This window comes from Enhydra lutris, unplaced genomic scaffold (assembly GCF_002288905.1).
Source record: "Enhydra lutris kenyoni isolate GAN:26980312 unplaced genomic scaffold, ASM228890v2 scaffoldscaffold9, whole genome shotgun sequence".
In the NCBI taxonomy this organism is placed as follows: Eukaryota; Metazoa; Chordata; class Mammalia; order Carnivora; family Mustelidae; genus Enhydra; species Enhydra lutris.
The window spans coordinates 64,586,044-64,604,256 of record NW_019154093.1 but is presented as its reverse complement, the minus strand read 5'-3'; the positions used below and the strand labels follow the sequence as shown (position 1 = coordinate 64,604,256).

General features: G+C 40.5%; 1 protein-coding gene across 1 annotated transcript in view; it reads left to right on the top strand.

The window, feature by feature from the left end:
• LOC111142933 (phospholipid phosphatase related 5) overlaps positions 1–18,213 on the top strand; it is a 131,193-nt gene that overhangs the window by 40,443 nt on the left and 72,537 nt on the right. Inside the window, exon 3 of the mRNA XM_022496296.1 lies at positions 3,146–3,396. Within this exon, the coding sequence (XP_022352004.1) occupies positions 3,146–3,396 (251 nt within the window). The remainder of the gene's footprint in view (positions 1–3,145; positions 3,397–18,213) is intronic.

The window sequence follows — 18,213 nt, the reverse complement described above, 5'->3', positions numbered from 1 at the left end:
AAAATAGGTTGGCCGAGAAAAGATGTGTTGTGTTTGTTAATTATCAGATGTAGCTCTCCATGTACTGCCTCTAGGGTTTTTTTAATGTGAACAAAAACGAATTAGTGATTTTATTAGAACGAAAGACTATCACTATATGAAACTAATATAACATTGTATGTTAACTATACTGGAATTAAATTAATTTTTTTTCAATTTTAGAAAAGAATTTACTGATACTTTAACCTTCAGTCTGAAATTCTAGCACTAATACATATAAACATTGATGAATTATTACAAATCATTTCAAGTCAGTAGAAACTTGGCCAAGACAAATTTTTTAACTGACACAATAAAGTTGAATATAAATTATCATTTCCTGTATTTATCAGATAAAAAAAGTATGTCTGTATATGCTAAATAAAATTTAAAATAAATTTTTATCTGTATTTAGATTGAGATTAAGGTCCAGTACCCTTCAATATATTTCTCATAGCAGTGGGATTAAGTTGAAGACCTTGGAGATATCATGCATAGATCAGCTAATCTATATATAAACCCACTTAAAGACTAATCAAATGTCATCTTGCCTTTGTGTCTCTCTAAAGACAAAAGGTCTCCATATCTAAGACTGTTTTTTTAATTGCCATCAAGTTATACATCTCCAAAGCCCTTATTTATACTGTTGAAGTGATGACAACTCATATGAAACTTTAAAAAGCTATTTTTTACATGCATCAATACTTTGTTCTTGACTCATTGATCTTTGCATGAGTCATTTAATAACAAAATAAGCAATAATATACTCAAAACTAAAAATGATGAAATTGACACTTTCCAAAATACTGTTCAAGCAAATTTTATTACGCCTACTTAAGTGGATGTATTTTTGCATTTGCACACATATTTCTAAAGAATATATGGCACAAAGTAAAGCATGCTTTAAATCTCTTTGTGTTTCTCATTATATGATTTTATAAAATATTTAGGAGTTCTTGATTTGTTTCTTCTCTCTTGTTCATTATGATTTGGATATTTCAAGTTTGTTAAAATGGGAAGTTTATAAGCAAAACATTACTGCATAATAGGGCATCATTCTTTGTAGGGATTTTATCCTGGTGGTCAGCACCATGGATACACTCACGGGATCTCATTTTAATAAGTATCTTTGTAGCTACAATATTGGCCTTGGGCCTGATGCACTGAATATTTTAATTCAAAAGCACGTTTGGGAACTTAACAAATATCAGGAGACATTTCCATATCTTTATCAAATACTTCTCTCTATTTTACACAGCAAAACTTATTACAGCAGGTAAAGAGAATGGTTTCGTTAAATAAAATGAGTTACATCTTAGCCTAGATTTCAAGGGAGTAGAGATGAAGACTTGCCATTTAGGTTCCTGTGCTGGGCCATGATGTTTGGAAGGAGAGGTTACCTATATGAACATTTTCTTAAGCTCCTCCATTCTCTTTCATTTCTCTGCCTCTCCTAAGTTTCTGCTTTTGATAACATTTACTTGTATGACTCATGCAATTCTGGGAAGATATAAAGAAAGAGCTTTTTATTATTTTCTTTTAACATTTTTAGATAAAGAAAGAACTAAGGTCTTTGTTTCATTGCCATTGTATACACACAGAGTTGTGCTATGTGCAGGTTTGTGTGCCTGAGCATTTTATAATCTTATATAATATTTCAAAAATTAAAAGGATAGCCATGTTTCTGATGCTGGAAAATTACTTGATCCTGCACAACTTCCCTGATGACTTTCCTATATAACAGCCAACAATTATGTATAAAGGTTTAGCAAACAAACAATCCAAAAATTCATAACTAAGAAATGAAATGTCTGGTTATTATCATAGCACTATATGATTTTTAACAAACAGATTGTTTGGGTTGTATTCTCCTGGCATAATGTAAAAAGGTCGTATTTTATTTCCCAAAATTAAGAACAAATTTCTTCACATTGGTACCACATCCTCAAAGGTTGTATCTGTCTATTTAACTGAAAATGGTGCCAAGGAATTTATTTTGCCCACTCTACCTAAGAAGAAAAATAAATTTTGGTTCTAATGACCAAAGGCATCGAATTTAGAAATATATATATATATATATATATATATATATTTTAAAGATTTTATTTATTTATTTGACAGACATAGATCACAAGTAGGCAGAGAGGCAGACAGTGGGGGGCGGGGAAGCAGGCTCCCTGCTGAGCAGAAAGCCCGATGCAGGGCTGGATCCCAAGACTCTGGGATCATGACCTGAGCTGAAGGCAGAGGCTTAACCCACTGAGCCACCCAGGCACCCCAAGAAATATATATATATTTTTAATTTGATTAAACTGTCACATTCCTCACAAAAGAGGAAAAAAAATCTGTGTATACTTAATTTTATAAGTATAAAATTCTGGTAACGAAAGCAAACAAATTTTAAGGCTGTGGAGATAATTGAAAAATCATTGTTTTGATTGCATTATTTTTTACAAAATTGCCCCAAATTTGATAAATTAAAGTCCAACCATAAAATATAAGGTGGAACTAAGTTACTAGGTGTTAATGTGACTTTTTAAAATGTATTCATGAAAGCAGCACAGAAATCAGTTTGAACCATTCTGCTTTACTTAAGATTTTCCACGATATTTAAATGAAAACTAATGGCATTGGATTTTACTGCTAATTGTCACCTCCAGCAGAGTTAATATCAGTCTGAATGGGTTTAAGAGGCATAATCAAAGGGAGACAACTGCTTTACTTTATGTTTGTAAGATGCAAAATATTTTCAAAATAGGGAAAAAATCAAGATTGCTCACATTGGTAGAAGGTGAGACTGAGCCCTCTCCAGAGAAACAGGTCTCCTTTTTAAAAATTGCATTACCCAAACACAGTCTCAGAATATATCTTCCTCTTTTATCTGATGTCTTATAAACCCACATTGCGTAAAACTGTAGCCAGTGGTAGACAGCTCGATGTGTTAAATAATTTAACACTCCCACCTCTCCAGAAAACGAAGAATCAGAGAGAAGTGAAATGGGGGGGAACCATATGTATGTATGTATGACTTATTTCATAGTTTCTAAAATATTTTCATGTTGGCTTATGGTCAACCGAAATACAAACAAAACCAAACAGAGTTATGGTGGTTTGCTTTCATCCTTAGGTATTTATGCGTTTGGGCTCTTTGCTACGGATATTTTTGTAAACGCTGGGCAGGTGGTCACAGGGAATCTGGCTCCACATTTTCTTGCCCTGTGTAAGCCCAACTATACGGCGCTTGGATGTCAGCAGTATACGCAGTTCATAAGTGGGGAAGAGGCCTGCACGGGCAACCCAGATCTCATCATGAGAGCCAGGAAGACGTTCCCATCCAAAGAAGCGGCTCTCAGCGTCTATGCAGCCATGTATCTGACAGTAAGTAAGGATTATTGACCAGTCTTCGTCTCTCTATTCATTCTCCCAGTGTAGACATTCTTTTTCTCTGCCATGATGGAAGTCGCATTAACCGCTTTCTGTAGGCCATTTAATTTACTTTTAATAATAGCTGTTTGGACTGTGGATAAAATTAAGTCAGTTGACTCTCATGAGATTATGTGTCGGTAGTTGGTTGTATTAAAAAATAGAGCCATTAGCATTTCTATTTGAGAATATGTTTGTCTTTATGTTAAATAGGGCTTAATGGGAACAAATTTGTCCTGTAGCAGTCCCCCTAATCTTGTAATAGCCCTGTTAAGAAAACTATCCAGGCCTCTTAGCTGCCTACTCAAGCTCTGATATTCTCTGGTGGAGGTCAGGAAAGGGGCACCGTTTTGGTTTTTTTTTTTAGAATTTTTGTTTGTTTGTTTTGTTGGTTATTGGTAACTATGTCATCAAAATATCTCAGCTACTGTTTCAATATTTTCACATAGAGCTAGGCAAAATGTTCTATTAAATTATGGTTTTTTTCCCTTTATTCTGGAATCTTTGCCATCATTTCGGTGGTGAGAGCCAGGCCTCCCGTGGCTGTCCAGGACCTCTAGGTGGAAGTAAATGGTCATGGTTGAGCACATTACTGATTCACGGGAGTAGAGAGAAGGGCAGCCTTGACAGGTACCTCTTGGCCCCAGCATTCCTGCTGTCAAAGCCCTTCCCTCACTTACCAGGGTCTGCCTTGTAGCTATGGAGCTGGACTCCCAAAGTGTGCTCTCCAGGCTTTCTCATGGCTACAGTAAAAAGTTCAAAGATTTTAAATGTCTTTTGGGGTTCTCCTTTCCAGTGGTGCCAATAGCTATAGCTCCTTTCTTCCGATTTCAGCTCATTGACAAGAGATCTTAGGACCTATTTGAAACCAAATCTGTTCATTGCCAATGACCTAAAAAAAAACCCTCAGAATTATTTTTACTCTCAAGGAGCTATTTGATTATGGAAATATTTCTGGTATTCTTAATGCAGTCCTGTCTGCTTATCTCTAAAAGCAGAGAGAATGCACAGTAATACCCTATGACATTTCTACCTGAGATTGGAAACAAAATTACTAAATAAGCGACAATTTAGGAGGGAAAATATAGCACTGTACTTACCGCTCACGATGGCAGAATAATTTTTGGAGGCTGTAAGTACATTCATTTTAACATTTCTAAAGTTTTCAAGCTGAGCTAATTCTAACCCTCACAGTCTGGACTTCTAAAAATCCCATCAAAAAAAAAGTTTTTTAGAGTCAAAGATCAAATCCCATCTTACCCATTTTCTCTTCCACTGTTTCTGGCTTCTGTATGGTTTGTCAGTTACAACTCCCTTCTTTACCTTTCAGTGTGCTCCTAACTCCACTCCTCCAGTTTCCCCGGATTTCTTTATCCCTTCAGCTTTGCCTTCTGCTTCCCATTCTAAGGCACTACAGACTTGATATAAAATCTGTTTATCCATGCATATTCTTTCCTATTCATTGAATTGCTTGACTACATGTCCCATCTCTCTTAGAATATGAAGCATTCAACCTTAAAATGAATGTTTAAAACTTAAGTGAATCAGAAGTGACAAAATACTTCTCATTCATTGTCATCACATCTAAATCTGACGTTGTTATTTGTATCCGAGTATGAATTGCAAAGATCTGCCTATACATATGTGATCAAGCCAATGACTTGAGACAAATTCCAGAATACTCTCTGAACCCAAATCCCGTTACATGGTTATTTTAGCACTAATAGGTGATTGGTTTTGCTGTATAACCAGGGTTTGCCAATGGTGGTGAATGTGCTAGTATTATAAATACTTGATCTTTTTGTTGTGCCAAAATCGTGTTTTCAAAGGCACTGCTTTTGGAAAAGGTATTATGCTTTTAAGTCCTGGAGGAATCTTAATATCTTGTCTTGCCTGTGGTCAGCTGGCAAGTGTTTTAGCAACCTCTTACAAGTATAAAATATATGTATAATTATAGAATAATTGTAATTACTATGGCAAACATTCATTGAGCATTTACTATGTGTCAAGCACCAAGAGCCTCACTTTTACAAATTATTTATTACTAATTCTTATTGATGTATTAAAATTTATTCCTTGTTGATTGTTATTACTGTTTATGTAGTAATTGATCATTTGTACGAATTCACTGAATCCTCACAAAAAATCCTTCAAGTATGTAGTAGTATTATGCCCATTTTATAGATGAGGACACTCAGAAAGTGAAGTAACCGGTCCAGATCTGTAGAACCACCCAATTTCCTGGCTCCAATAAATCCAAATATTCCAGAGAAGGCATAATAAATCATATTAGTTCTAATCTGTGCACGGCCAGCTATATTTCCTCCTGCCGCCCCCTAATCTCAGCATCTGTAAAGGTTACGGCAGAGGGTTCAGATGGTAGATATGTTTAGAGAAAAAACATTTAATAACACTCCAGCGCTCGGAACTCGTCTATCATTACACAGTGGTTCAGACTAAAAGTCAGGATTCCTGCTTGTAATTACATGGCCGGGTACCTCTGTCTTTTCAACAATAGATTCTGTTCTGTGCTAATTGCTTTTCTGTCTTCCCTGCCCCCCCCTTTAGCACTGTGTGAGTGTGGGTGGCTGCTATGGTAACCCTGAATATAGCTCCTGCTGCAAATGTAGGCATTACAGGCAGGTTTTGCTGTTATATTTGAACCCATATACATATACATTTCTTCCCAGCTTCACAAGAGACATCTTGGGAAAACTTTATAATAGAAATGTTGGGGTGTTTCCAACTAATACAGTCTCGTGACATGCTTGTCAGAATTTTGATGAGTAAGCAAATAAGAAAACAGCCATTTATTCGGCATTTTCTGTGGAAACAGGCTTATCGCTGTATTTAGGTAGAAATACATTTGTTTACTGTTGTGTCATGTAAATATTTACATATGTAAATACATAAATAAAAATAAATAAGCTCCACTATGAAGTATATGAATAAGAACTGAGGCATAGTTTTCTGATGTTTCCCTTTGTGGATTAGATTAGTCCCCCAAATTAAGGAACTTGAAATCTCCCTTAGCACTTGACTTTAATTAAGGCTTTGAGGATAATTTGATAACAGAGTTGTTCTCTTTTGCTTTACTGAGAACCTTCAGGGGGAAAAAAAATCCCTAAGCCTACTTTTGCAAATGTTGTTGGTTTCCCAGGGAAAAATTCCGAAGGTTATTTAACCCTCAACCATTAAATTTATAATTCAGTGTTAAGTCACATTAGAATAAGATTTAAATTTAGCTTTGTGTTATTTATTTCATATAAAATGAGTAGTTTTTCTAATTAAAGTCAAATGAACTTCGAAGTTGAGAATGAGAAATAATGTTTTGTGACTTTCCAGTTAACCTCATAAGTCAGGGAAACAGACATAAAATGATCTCTTTAGGTTAGATTGATTTTTCTGAAAATCTTTAAAAACACAAAGAGAGGAAGAAAGACAAAAAGGCTCAGCTACCCTTGCTGGCCTTTTTTCGTGATCTTTTGCTGTAAACAATGCACCCTAACCATCAAAACAAGACTTTGCTATCCTCAGAATTCTGTGGGGTGATCTGTGGTTTTTACCAGTAGTCAAACCTTGCTTCTCTCATGGGTCGTGTTTCACTCTGGGGTAGACAGGCCTGGAACAGGTCGATAGCTGGGCCTCGCTCATTCTCTAGAGATTTCCCCTGAGAGCAGCCTTCCAAGAGAGCAGAGGCTCGAGCTAGAGGGCCTCTTGGAGCGTAGGCTCCAAAACTCATTCACCGTCCCCATCTCTGTGCTCTATAGGTCCAGTCCAAGCAAATCCCCAAGGCCAGCCCTGATCGAGGGGGGCAGAGGCCCAGACTCCACCTGTAAATGGGAGGCCCAGTACAATCAGATTGTGAAGAAGTGAAAACACCAGGCAAGAAGGGATTTGTGGATATTAAAGGGTTCACTGCAGTCTTCTCCCAGAATATTAGTGGAAGGCTCTGCTGTATCATTCCCTGCCTTGTTGATGTCCAGTCTTTGGCATCATCCTGCTCTTGTTTCCCACCCAGCCATCTTTGATAATAATCTTAGAGGTCCCATGGGCTGCAAGACAAGGGTTAAACACAACCCAATGATATCTGTCTGCCCTTCCTTTAGTGACATTTTACCTAATCTCTGTAGGGGCACGTACAGGTCTTCATTCTGGGCTACAGGAATTTGGGGGATGCATGGCAGTTCGGCTGCAGCATGTGATGTCATGTGGCTGGTCAGGGATTGTGTTTGGTGGAGAAATGTCGGCGTGGGTAAGAAGAAAAGCTCTCGGCTACCTTCATGGATTTGTCTGGAGTGACTGATGAAATCTGGCTGCCATCAGAAAGCCATGCCTCTAAATCCTCCCTGCCCAGAAGTAATTTAATGCTGAAACATGTAAGATCCCGGTGCTCTAGGTTTCAAATGAGCAAATTTGTGTCTACTAGATAATCTATCAAACACTATTTATTGAGCTCCCACTTATAATGTGATGCTGTCCTATTACTCTGACTACTGCTGCCATCACAACTGTTACTAGTTGATTGACATTGGTCCTGTCAGCCTTCAGCTAAGTGTCACAGGGGGCAGGGAGGTTGCTAAAGACATCTGCAAAGTACCCCTGAATTCCAGTGCTTTCATTACCATGGACCCCTTTTATAACTTACCGTCTTCTTGTCCCATACTCTTCCATGAACTTTATATTTCTAAATCTTCTATCTAATAGATAATGCTTTTCCACCCCAACTTAGACCCAGATATTGAACAGTGACCTATAACAATAAAAATATTGTAACACTGTTTTGAAATGATACACATACAGTTACTAAATTTGCACACATACAGCTATTAAAGAATAAGCAGTAAATGAGTCAAGACATATATGCTCTGCATCTTTACCTTAGTTTTCCCCGGATTCTGTTAAGTGACACTTCTAACTGGGTATTCTGGGATCGATCCATGGCTTTATAATGGTGCCCGCTTCTCTAGTCACATCCCAGAAATCACTGTGTCTTCCACAGTGTATCAGAACCACTCAGCAGTGTGAGATCACCAGTGTGGCCAAATGACTTCATAGAGTTCCGGCCAAAAGTAAAGAATAATGACATTTTAGTTAGGGCATGTGGGCTTTTGCAGGTAAATATACTGTTCTATTAAGCTCTTTGAAATACTGAAAGAGATGTCCCAGAATTCCTGAATATGTCTGGAGTTTCTTAAGTGTTAGCAGACTCCAGGTTGGGGACTCCTGGCAGTGCTCACACATTAGAAAAACAGGACTTACTCTTATAGGACAATATAAGGTATAATAAAAGCAAATTTATAAGTACCATATATTAAGCATGTTCTTCAACCTAAATGTTCACCTTTCCTTCTGGTTTTAAAAGAAATGATGACAGTTTTATTGGCCCCTAGAAGTATCATGGGCCCTCAGTACCATGCCTACTGGATAAGTTTGCCCTGAAGATAGTGCATCATAAAGTTCTCGGTGGAATGTGATTGTTAGTCTATTTGGTAATGACAGTGAGAGCCACTCAGTGTCCAGGAGGGAAAGATCACTGTTGCCAGGCACCATGGGAGAGTGCTTCGGAAGTAAGTGGTACTTGGGCTGGGTTTTGAAGATGAACATGATTTGAATAAGTAAAGAAGAGGCATTCCACGTAAGGGGACAGTGAGAGCAGAGACAACAAAAAAGGAAAGAAACTAAAAGTAAAGGGAATATTTTAAGGAGATTGTCAAAGAATCTCAGACATGAAATAAGGGTTTGGATTTAGCCGTTCCCCTTAAGATTGGGAACCCTATATCATGCTTAGCGAAATAAGTCAGTCGGAGAAAGACAACTATCATATGATCTCCCTGTTATGAGGGAGAGGAGATGCAACATGGGGGATTAAGGGGGTAGGAGAAGAGTAAATGAAACAAGATGGAATTGGGAGGGAGACAAACCATAAGTGACTCTTAATCTCACAAAACAAACTGAGGGTTGATGGGGGGAGGGGGGTTGGGGGGGTGGGATTGTGGACATTGGGGAGGGTATGTGCTATGGTGAGTGCTGTGAAGTGTGTAAACCTGGCGATTCACAGACCTGTACCCCTGGGGATAAAAATATATTATATGTTTATAAAAAATAAAATTAAAAAAAAAAAAGAAATGAAAAAAAAAAAAAAAAAAAAAAGATTGGGAACCCTAGTGTTGATGAGACCAGAGTCAGATGAAGTGAAATGAACTGAAATTCCTAGGTTCTGAGAAATGGAATGAAGTTGGACTCTATGAGCTGCCAAGAGCCTGAGCCGTGGCAGGGAGAGTACAGATTTGAGCAGCTGGGAATCCCTAAACTTTCTCTTGGAGCACAGGAAAGTCTGGCCCAGACCCAGAGCCAGTGCTCTGTTGTGCACTCTGGGGTTCACACACCATCACCACTTCCTTTGATGCCATGGCTAAACTGAGCCACATCCCTGGGCGGCCTGCTCCTGTATCGCACCCCTCGGTCCCCCAGCTTCCATGTATTCGAAAGTAACAATCTGGCCACATATAGGCCTAAGTCTTCACAGGGGCTGGAAGGAATGTATGGCTCTCTTCATTTTACAGGTAACAAAACTGAAGATACAAGAGGCTAGTTAACTTGCCCAAGGTTGTATCACTGGTATTTATTAGAACCAGAAGTATGACGCAGGCCAGAGTCACTCAGTCTCTTATGTTGCACTACTTCCTGGCATGCCCTCCAGCAGAAAGCAGGCCCTCGAAGGCCAAGTGATCAGAGTTCAGGCCCTCACACGCAGCAGTGAAGAAAACTAGTCAATGGACTTTAATTGCACGTTGCAAGATATAATTTAAGAAGGTTATTGAAAAAGTGTGCACTCCATAAATTCCGGTCTCGTATCTTATTTTCCAGGCAGCCAAGTAGCTCAAACACTAATAGTAATATAAATAGTCACGATGATTGAATTTTATTGTACTTTTTTTAAGTGAATGAGTTTTTTATTCTTATGACCCCTAATTTTTAATCTTATGTTCTGCACATTATTTGAGATGTTAACGAACTTTAATTGCTTTTAAAATGACAATTTCTAAGTCACCTGTTACTCCTTTCTCATGTACAGTAATTAGATACCTAATAACCTAAGTGGTATTGGCAGAGCTGAGTGCTCATGAGGCCTCCATGGGACGCACTAGCACTTTGACCAGGTCCAAAAGAACCCAGATCACAGTGGGCAGCGCTAAATGTGTGGTCATTTGATATCGCAGAAGCAAACATTCCCTTTCTTCCATGTCCAGTTGATGAAGTTTTAGAATATAGGTGAGGTTCAGTAGAGTGGAGTCCGGAGCTGATAACCATGAAAGAATTCGTGAGGCATCTTTGGTGCAAAATGATGGTTTATTAAAGCATGGGGACAGGACCCACGGGCAGAAAGAGCTGCTGCACCAGGGTGTGAGGGGTGGCAGGTTGTGTACTATGGGGTTGGGGGAGTTAAGGAAAAAGGGAGGTTTCAAAAGAACTTTCATATACTAAAGAGGACCTACAAGATACCAGAGGCCTTGAGGCCTTGCCATTGCCAAGGTTTTTCCCTCTAGCAAGGTATTAACATCAAGATATTTATGTCCCACCCAGGAGTGGAGGTCGGGGAAGGTTGCAGGGTGTCAGCCTTTTGCTTTGTCCTCAGCCAGCCGTCTGTTCCCTCATCACAATAACATGCTCAAGTCCATTTTCCCAAAAGATGCATCAAGCTCTCCTACAGGGTCATAGACTTGCTCTTGAATACCAGGAGCTGACACTGATTCTCCCATGAGGGCTGGCCGTGAGCTCCAGACTGTAGGTTTTCCAGCACTGAAAAGTAGCAAGTAGCAAGGCTGTTTTCCTGTACTTGCTGTCAGGTGGGCTTTTCTGCTCCAGGACCCACCTAAAGCTGGCAGCCTTTCACGTCCCCTGATCTACAGGCCAGAGCAGTATCCATAGGTGTGGGATGTGTGTCCCCAAGAACACAGTGATCTAAAGGTGCTGTGTTTCTTTCTTTGTGGTAGGGGTACAAGATGCAGTCCCTTGTCTTTTACTTTGGGGTGATGTGTAGTACGTCCCTGTGATGCGGGAGAGCTAGGTTCTTGTCTCATGGAGTCCAAGAATGAGTCTGGCGGATAATGGAGAATGAGTAGAGTGACAGAAGTTGATAAAGTAAAAATATAGAAAAAGCTCTCTAGAGCGAGAAGGGTCCCAAAAGGGTTGCCAACCAGGGCCTTTAGGGTTTGTCTTTTATAGAAAGCTAATCAGGGAACTTAAATCCTTTTAACATCTCTATTGATAACCATTGAGAAAGAACTGGTGGTAACACCTTTAGTGATTTGCTTCCTTTTTAGGGTCTGGTTATTCTTTGTTGGTCATAGGTGATCATCATAAAAAGACACCCACGTGCCGCGCCCCCCCCTCCCCCGCCTGCAGCAGTTTGTTCCCTTATCTCTGGTTTTCCCACACCTCCTCATTTTGGGGATTTTTGTGAGTCTGATCACCCCTATCTATCTCTTCCTATCGAGCCCCACCTGTCCCTTACTCACCTGGTCAGTGGATCCTTAAAAACTTAATGTCCCAAGCCCTTGAATCTTATGGGGTTTATCTCCCAAGATCTGCAATGCCTGTGTCTTACCAAGGCCTGCAGTGTGCTGACCATCTCTTACTTACCTTGCTTCATCAGCATGATGTCTTTGATGGAAAGAATCAATATGATGGCAAAGTGCATGAGGGTTAATATAGCACTGACGTAAACCTTGATGTAAAAATTTGCCTATTCCATGTGAATGTGAACTTTTCTCATCTTCTTTCCTGAACAAAATAGAAAAGAATGCATTTGACAAATCAGTGGCCACTACTACTTGGTTCAAGATTTGGTAGTCTGTAGTCATTCTCCAGGATCTGTCCCAACTGGTGAATTAAATGGAGATAGGATAAGAGCCACCAGCCTTCTTGAGATCCTAAGTGGTAGACAAATCTTCACCATCCCCCCTCCCTTAATGCAATATTGTTTTTGATTTACTATTTTGGCAGGAGTGGGAGGGTATAGTTTCATAAGCTTCCTTTTGAATTCCCTCAGTACTCCACCTGCCAAGGGATAAATGACCACTGGATGTGTTCCCAGACCCAGTAGACTTCAGCCCATATTCACGACGTAGTCCCCATGTACCCTATACCCTACTCTAGCAGAGGCCATGATGATGCTTTCAGGTTTCTAGGTACGAATGTCCTGTTAGACTCTGTGTCCAATAGTCCTTAAAATATCTGGATATTCTCTTCCCTCTGGGGACCAGCTGCCTCTTGAGTTAGTGGGTTTCATTTTGGTTTGGTAACTACACAAAGGATTAAAATGTTTTATTGGGGTACCCACTTGCAACTCTGTATTCCTGTCATCTTGTGGTTATAGTTACAGTATTCTGCTTGGCTCCTCATTTATTTGCCTCTAGGAAGCTCTGTGTTTTATAAATCCATTCCAAAACTTTCTGCTGGTCTCATCACCTTGGGTGTCACTCAGGTCTTCTGCATTGTTATGATAATACACACACACACACACACACACACACACACCCCTGCTTCTGATGGTTAAGCACTGGCGACTGGCTTCTGTTTCTTCAGGCTCCCCATGATCTGCATGGATATAAAGGCCCCAGCTGTGGAGTAACCTACCCTACCATCAATAATGGCCTGCAGAGGAGAGGCATCCCTCAGCTCATGTGCCCTGCCAGTGCCCCTCTCACTAGCACATTCCTCTGCCTCCATGAACAGTACATCCCTGAGGTCTCCGGTGCTACATCACCTTCTGTGGGTCCTGAAGTCCATATTATATGTCCATTCCAGCAATGCCCCTTCTCTGAGCCTTTTAATTCCTTCCTCCACCATCTGCCAAAGCAGTTCAGGCATGGCAGCTTCACTGAGGGAAAGTGATCACCTTTCTCCAGGCTCTGAGGAGCCTGCCCAGCAGGGAGTTTTTACTGTTCCCTGGGGGCCTTGCAAGAGTATTAAATCCCACATCCCCAGGGAGAGTGTCTTCATGTCAACAAACACTCCCTTGTCCTGTTTACATTTCAACCTCCTTGACAAAGCACCCTCAAAATCCAGTCACATAGGTCTCCCCTGGCTCCAGCTGTCATGGGTCGGCTAATTCTTACAGCAGTTTTGGGGCAGAATCTCTGTCCTCCCTTCTCAGGTTCATCGTTGGCCTGGCAGCCAGAAGAAGAGGTCGAATCAGACCTTGAGAGGGCCTCTGATGCCCTGGGGGAAAGAGTCTTCTCACTGCCTGGCTGGAATGGTATGGGTAGGGCTGGGAGGAGAGCTAACCCTGAAGAGGTAGGGGTGGGCTCCGTCTGAAGGCTGCGAGGGTTTAGAGGAGTCTAATGAACTGTAATTTTCATGTACATCCACTCAGATGCCCCCTTCCCTTGTGTCAAGGTCTTAGATTTTTCTAACCAGGGTCCTGTCCTTGGCATAATAGACATGCCTTACCTGAGCATTCAGTCATCTTTAAAGATCCCTGGGCTCTTAGCTAGTAAGTCATAAGTCTGCTTTTCAGCTTTTTTTACTCTGACATTGCAGAAACAAGGGCTTTTCTATGAGTTCCCAAAGAGGCACTTTGGCCATCACACTCGATCTTCATTTGTTTGTTAATTGTCCTCAGTTTTTCATTTTCCTTCTAGAGGGCACCAACACAGCATAATAAGAGCCAGTCAATTGCATTATCCCTCTTGGCATTGTTTCCATGGACTTAACTTCCCATGTCACTGGCCTGGTTAGGGTATTCCTCTGACTAGGCTGACTAAAACCATCAGACTTCAGATTTCCAATGCTAAAAATCAAGAAAGTCTAGTGTAAACCAGGTTAGGTTGGTTATCCTATCCCCACCAGAACATTCTCCAAGTCACTACTAGTGGGTTTTAGCAATTGGGTTGCTACCTGGTGGACTGTATGTGCTTCATTTCCAGCAAGAACATGTCCCCAGACTCCGTCTCGCCACCTCTTTTCTTAAATTATCCCAATTCTTTTTGGATCCTCCAAGAAGCGGAAGCTGAGACAGAATGAGGAGGAGTAGTAGAAATAAAATTGGGAAGCTGAGATTTATTGGAGGACTGGAGGGGGATAATACTTAGGAAAGAAGGTAGAAGCAAGATTGGACAGGGAGAGTCTCAGACTGCAGTATAGATCCAACAGTGTCTCTGCTGATCTTGACCAGAGATCGCCCATTGGAAGAGCCCCACACTGCATAAATAGCCAAGCCCTAGTACCCCTGCTGTGCTCAATCACTGGTTGGGGGCTGGACAGTGGATTGTGGCCTCTGCTCAAACACTAAACCCTACAGGTGGACACTGACTTCACTGCTCTCCCTACAGAATGGCTGACTCTTTCCCGAAGGGACATGACAACAACTTGACCTCGGTAGCCTGCCACGCTGCTTTCATCTAGTTCTTGCTCAGAGAGATCTAGTAAGCTAACGCCCAGCAAGGGGTTAACACTGTGATGTATTACCTTCTGTGGTAACTCCCTGTGTCAAATATACTTGCACTTGGAGTGCCTTCACATATACGAAAAAATCATGGCACTGTAATTTCAGTCATCAGACCCCTCCTAAATTGGGGATATGGTTTAAATCAAGGCGATTTCTTGGCACCTTTCCCACTTTATTACAAAAGAGGTTACCTTCTCCTATGAACACAGTCTGCTTTGAGCCATTTGTTTGTTTATGCCATTTAAAGAAAATCTTGGAACAGGAACAAAAGATTTCAAATAACAAGAAGAAATCCTTCCATAATAATACAGAAATTTAGAGTATAAAAATAATAACTATTATTACTGAGCACTTACGGTGCCAAGCACTTTACATATGGTATATTTGTTGCTTTCTCTCCTTTGTCAAACATATTAATCAGGCATCTTTCTATATATAAGGATTTGTGCTATTGGTTTTTGTATGATGTAGAGAAATATGATTTCTTTAGATCTGCTAAAATTTCCACTCAAAGAACAAAACCAACAAGCACACAAAAGCCTTCCATTAATTTAAACTACCATTCCATCTCTGAAAGAAGCTTCTAGAAAGATTAGTTTATATTTCTTCACCTTATAAACAAGTTACAATGTGGGTTTTGCTCCCCCTCCACCTCCGATCCCCAACCACACACTATCAATACTGTTCCTCAGAACTCATCTGCAATGATCTGATCAAAATCCTCTTCAGATCCTTGTCTTGCCAGCCATCTCAACAACACTGAGACTCTTGCTCACTGCCCCCCCTCCCCAATGTTTCTCTTTTTAAGACTTTGAGAACATTGAGTCCAAATGTGCTTCTTCCCTCACTAGGTACTTAATTGCAATGTCAGAAAACTATCTACCAGTGTTTACTAAGTCTCTGTTCTTGACCGTTTCTTCCCTCTATTACCCCTCCCAAGGGTGACCTCATTCATGAACACCTCCATGTTTTCACATGAACTCCAGACTCCTTTATCAGCCTTACCCTCTCTTCTGAACTCCAGACTGTTCTTAACTTGAACATATCTAATGTGGTGTTCCATCAGCTCTTCGAACTCCACACTTCAAAAATCAAAAGGATGATCTTGCCATTGCTCTAAACGAGCTCCTACTTTTGTCTCTTCTGATTTGATTATTGGCATTCCTATCCTCCCAGTTACCCAAGCCTGAAATCTCTGAGTCACCCTCAACCCCTCCCACTTCACCCCCACATCCAGATGTCTGATTAATTCTGTTGGTTCTACATTTGAAAGATCTCTCAAATCCAGACTCTTTTCCACCCTGTCCCCCATTCTTCTACTGCTAGAATTTGGCTTCTTTGTATCACTTGCCTTGACTACTGTAGGAGCCTCCCAAATAGGCTTCCTGAGAAAATCCTTCCTCATCCCATCAGCTCTACACTCTGCCACTGGAGTTAACACTCCTAAAGCATGAGTGTGAAGCAAGTCTCTCTTTGCACAAAAGTTTTCCATAGTTTGCCCTCATCAACCCTTCAAGGATCACACTCCTACATGTAGCATATGATGCCCTCTTGGTCCTGGCTAAAACTTGTCTTTTCTTAATGCTGTGGACTGAACTGTGTCCAATTCCCTTCCCTCCCCCTCCAAACCACCACCACCAACTTCATATGTTGAAGCCCTAACCTCCAATTGATGGTATTTGGGGATGAGGTCTTTGGGAAGTAATTAGGTATCAGTGAGGTATGAGGCTGGTGTCCTTTTGATAGGATTAATGCCCTTAAAAGAAAAGACAGCAGAGAGCACGGTCAATCTCCCTCTCTCTCTCTTTCTCTCTCTCTCTCAATCTCTCTCATGGCCCTATAAAGACACAGCAAGAAGGCAGCCATCTGTAAACCAGGAAGAAGGCTCTCACCAGAACCTGACATGTTGGCTCCTGAGCTCAGACTTCTGACCTCCAGAACTGTGAGAAAATAAATGCCTGTTGTTTAAGTCCCCTAGTCTGGGTATTAGCTGGAGCTCAGGCACCTCTCTTCTTTTGTAATGCCCCCTTTTCATGAGTTCAGTTCTCAGTTCACGGGAACTCTGTTCACAGTGGACCATTACAAACTACAAATCATGTATTTTCTTCTACTTCAATACTTTTAATTTTTCTATTCTCTCCATCTGCAGTATCTCTGGTACCTATAGGTACTGGTCTGGTCCAAATTCTACTCCCCTTTTATGGATTTGTCAAAGTTCTCTCTACTCTACTCTACTCTACTCTACTCTACTCTACTCTACTCTACTCTAAATAATAGAAAGTGAGTCTGAGTCTGGACAAAATGAAGTGAAAGGACAGGCTTAGAGCCCAGTTTCAGGGAAAGAGCAGTAGCTGCTGAAGCCTGAGCAGCCAGAACTGCCGTCAGAATCAGCCTACCAGAGGCTGTGGTGAGGATGCACTGCTCCGACCGCAGGATCTTGTACGCCGGGGCTGCTGTGGCTCTACATGCCCCACCAGCACGGCTGCCCCTGGGGCTGCCAGGAGAATAGATTTTTCACTTGATCTACTTTGCATGATTTGCAGACACATCCAATTGACTATGGATCATGTTCTAACAGCAGCTTCTTGCCAGGGCTTTGGGGAAGGAGATACCTACCTTTGTGTGGTTTTGGCGCTGGGATGGAGTATATACTTCTCATGTGGGAGGCACACCATGGTGTGTTTCCCAGTTACAATAAGGGATTCAGATACTCTGTAGTAGAAAAAAAATGTTCTTTACCTTTGTGACCCAGATCAAGTTTATCTTTTTGAAGTTTTGTGCCATCTTTTTTAATGGAAGTTCATTTACCCATCTTCAGTGCACACCTAGTATATTTGACACCAAAGCAAATAATTTCTTATATCTTTTCCTCTATTTGGAAAAAGTATTTTCAATGATAGTTATGTGATAACAAGCTATAATCATTATTTTATTGATTCATTTTTCAGTTTTAAAAGAAATAATAGATTTTAATTAAAAAAATTTTTTTTAATTTATTTGACAGATAGAGATCACAAGTAGGCAGAGAGGCAGGCAGAGAGAGAGAAAGGAAAGCAGGCTCCCTGCTGAGCAGAGAGCCCAATGTGGGACTCAATCCCAGGACCCTGGGATCATGACCTGAGCTGAAAGCAGAGGCTTTAACCCACTGAGCCACCCAGGCGCCCCTAGATTTTAATTTTAAAGACATAAATACTTAGAACAATATTTCACATATTTCTAAAATTTGTACTTAGCAACAAAAATACTAATACATTTATATTATTTCATTATTTCATGGAATATTTCATTGTTTCATTATATTATTTTCTTTTTTTTTT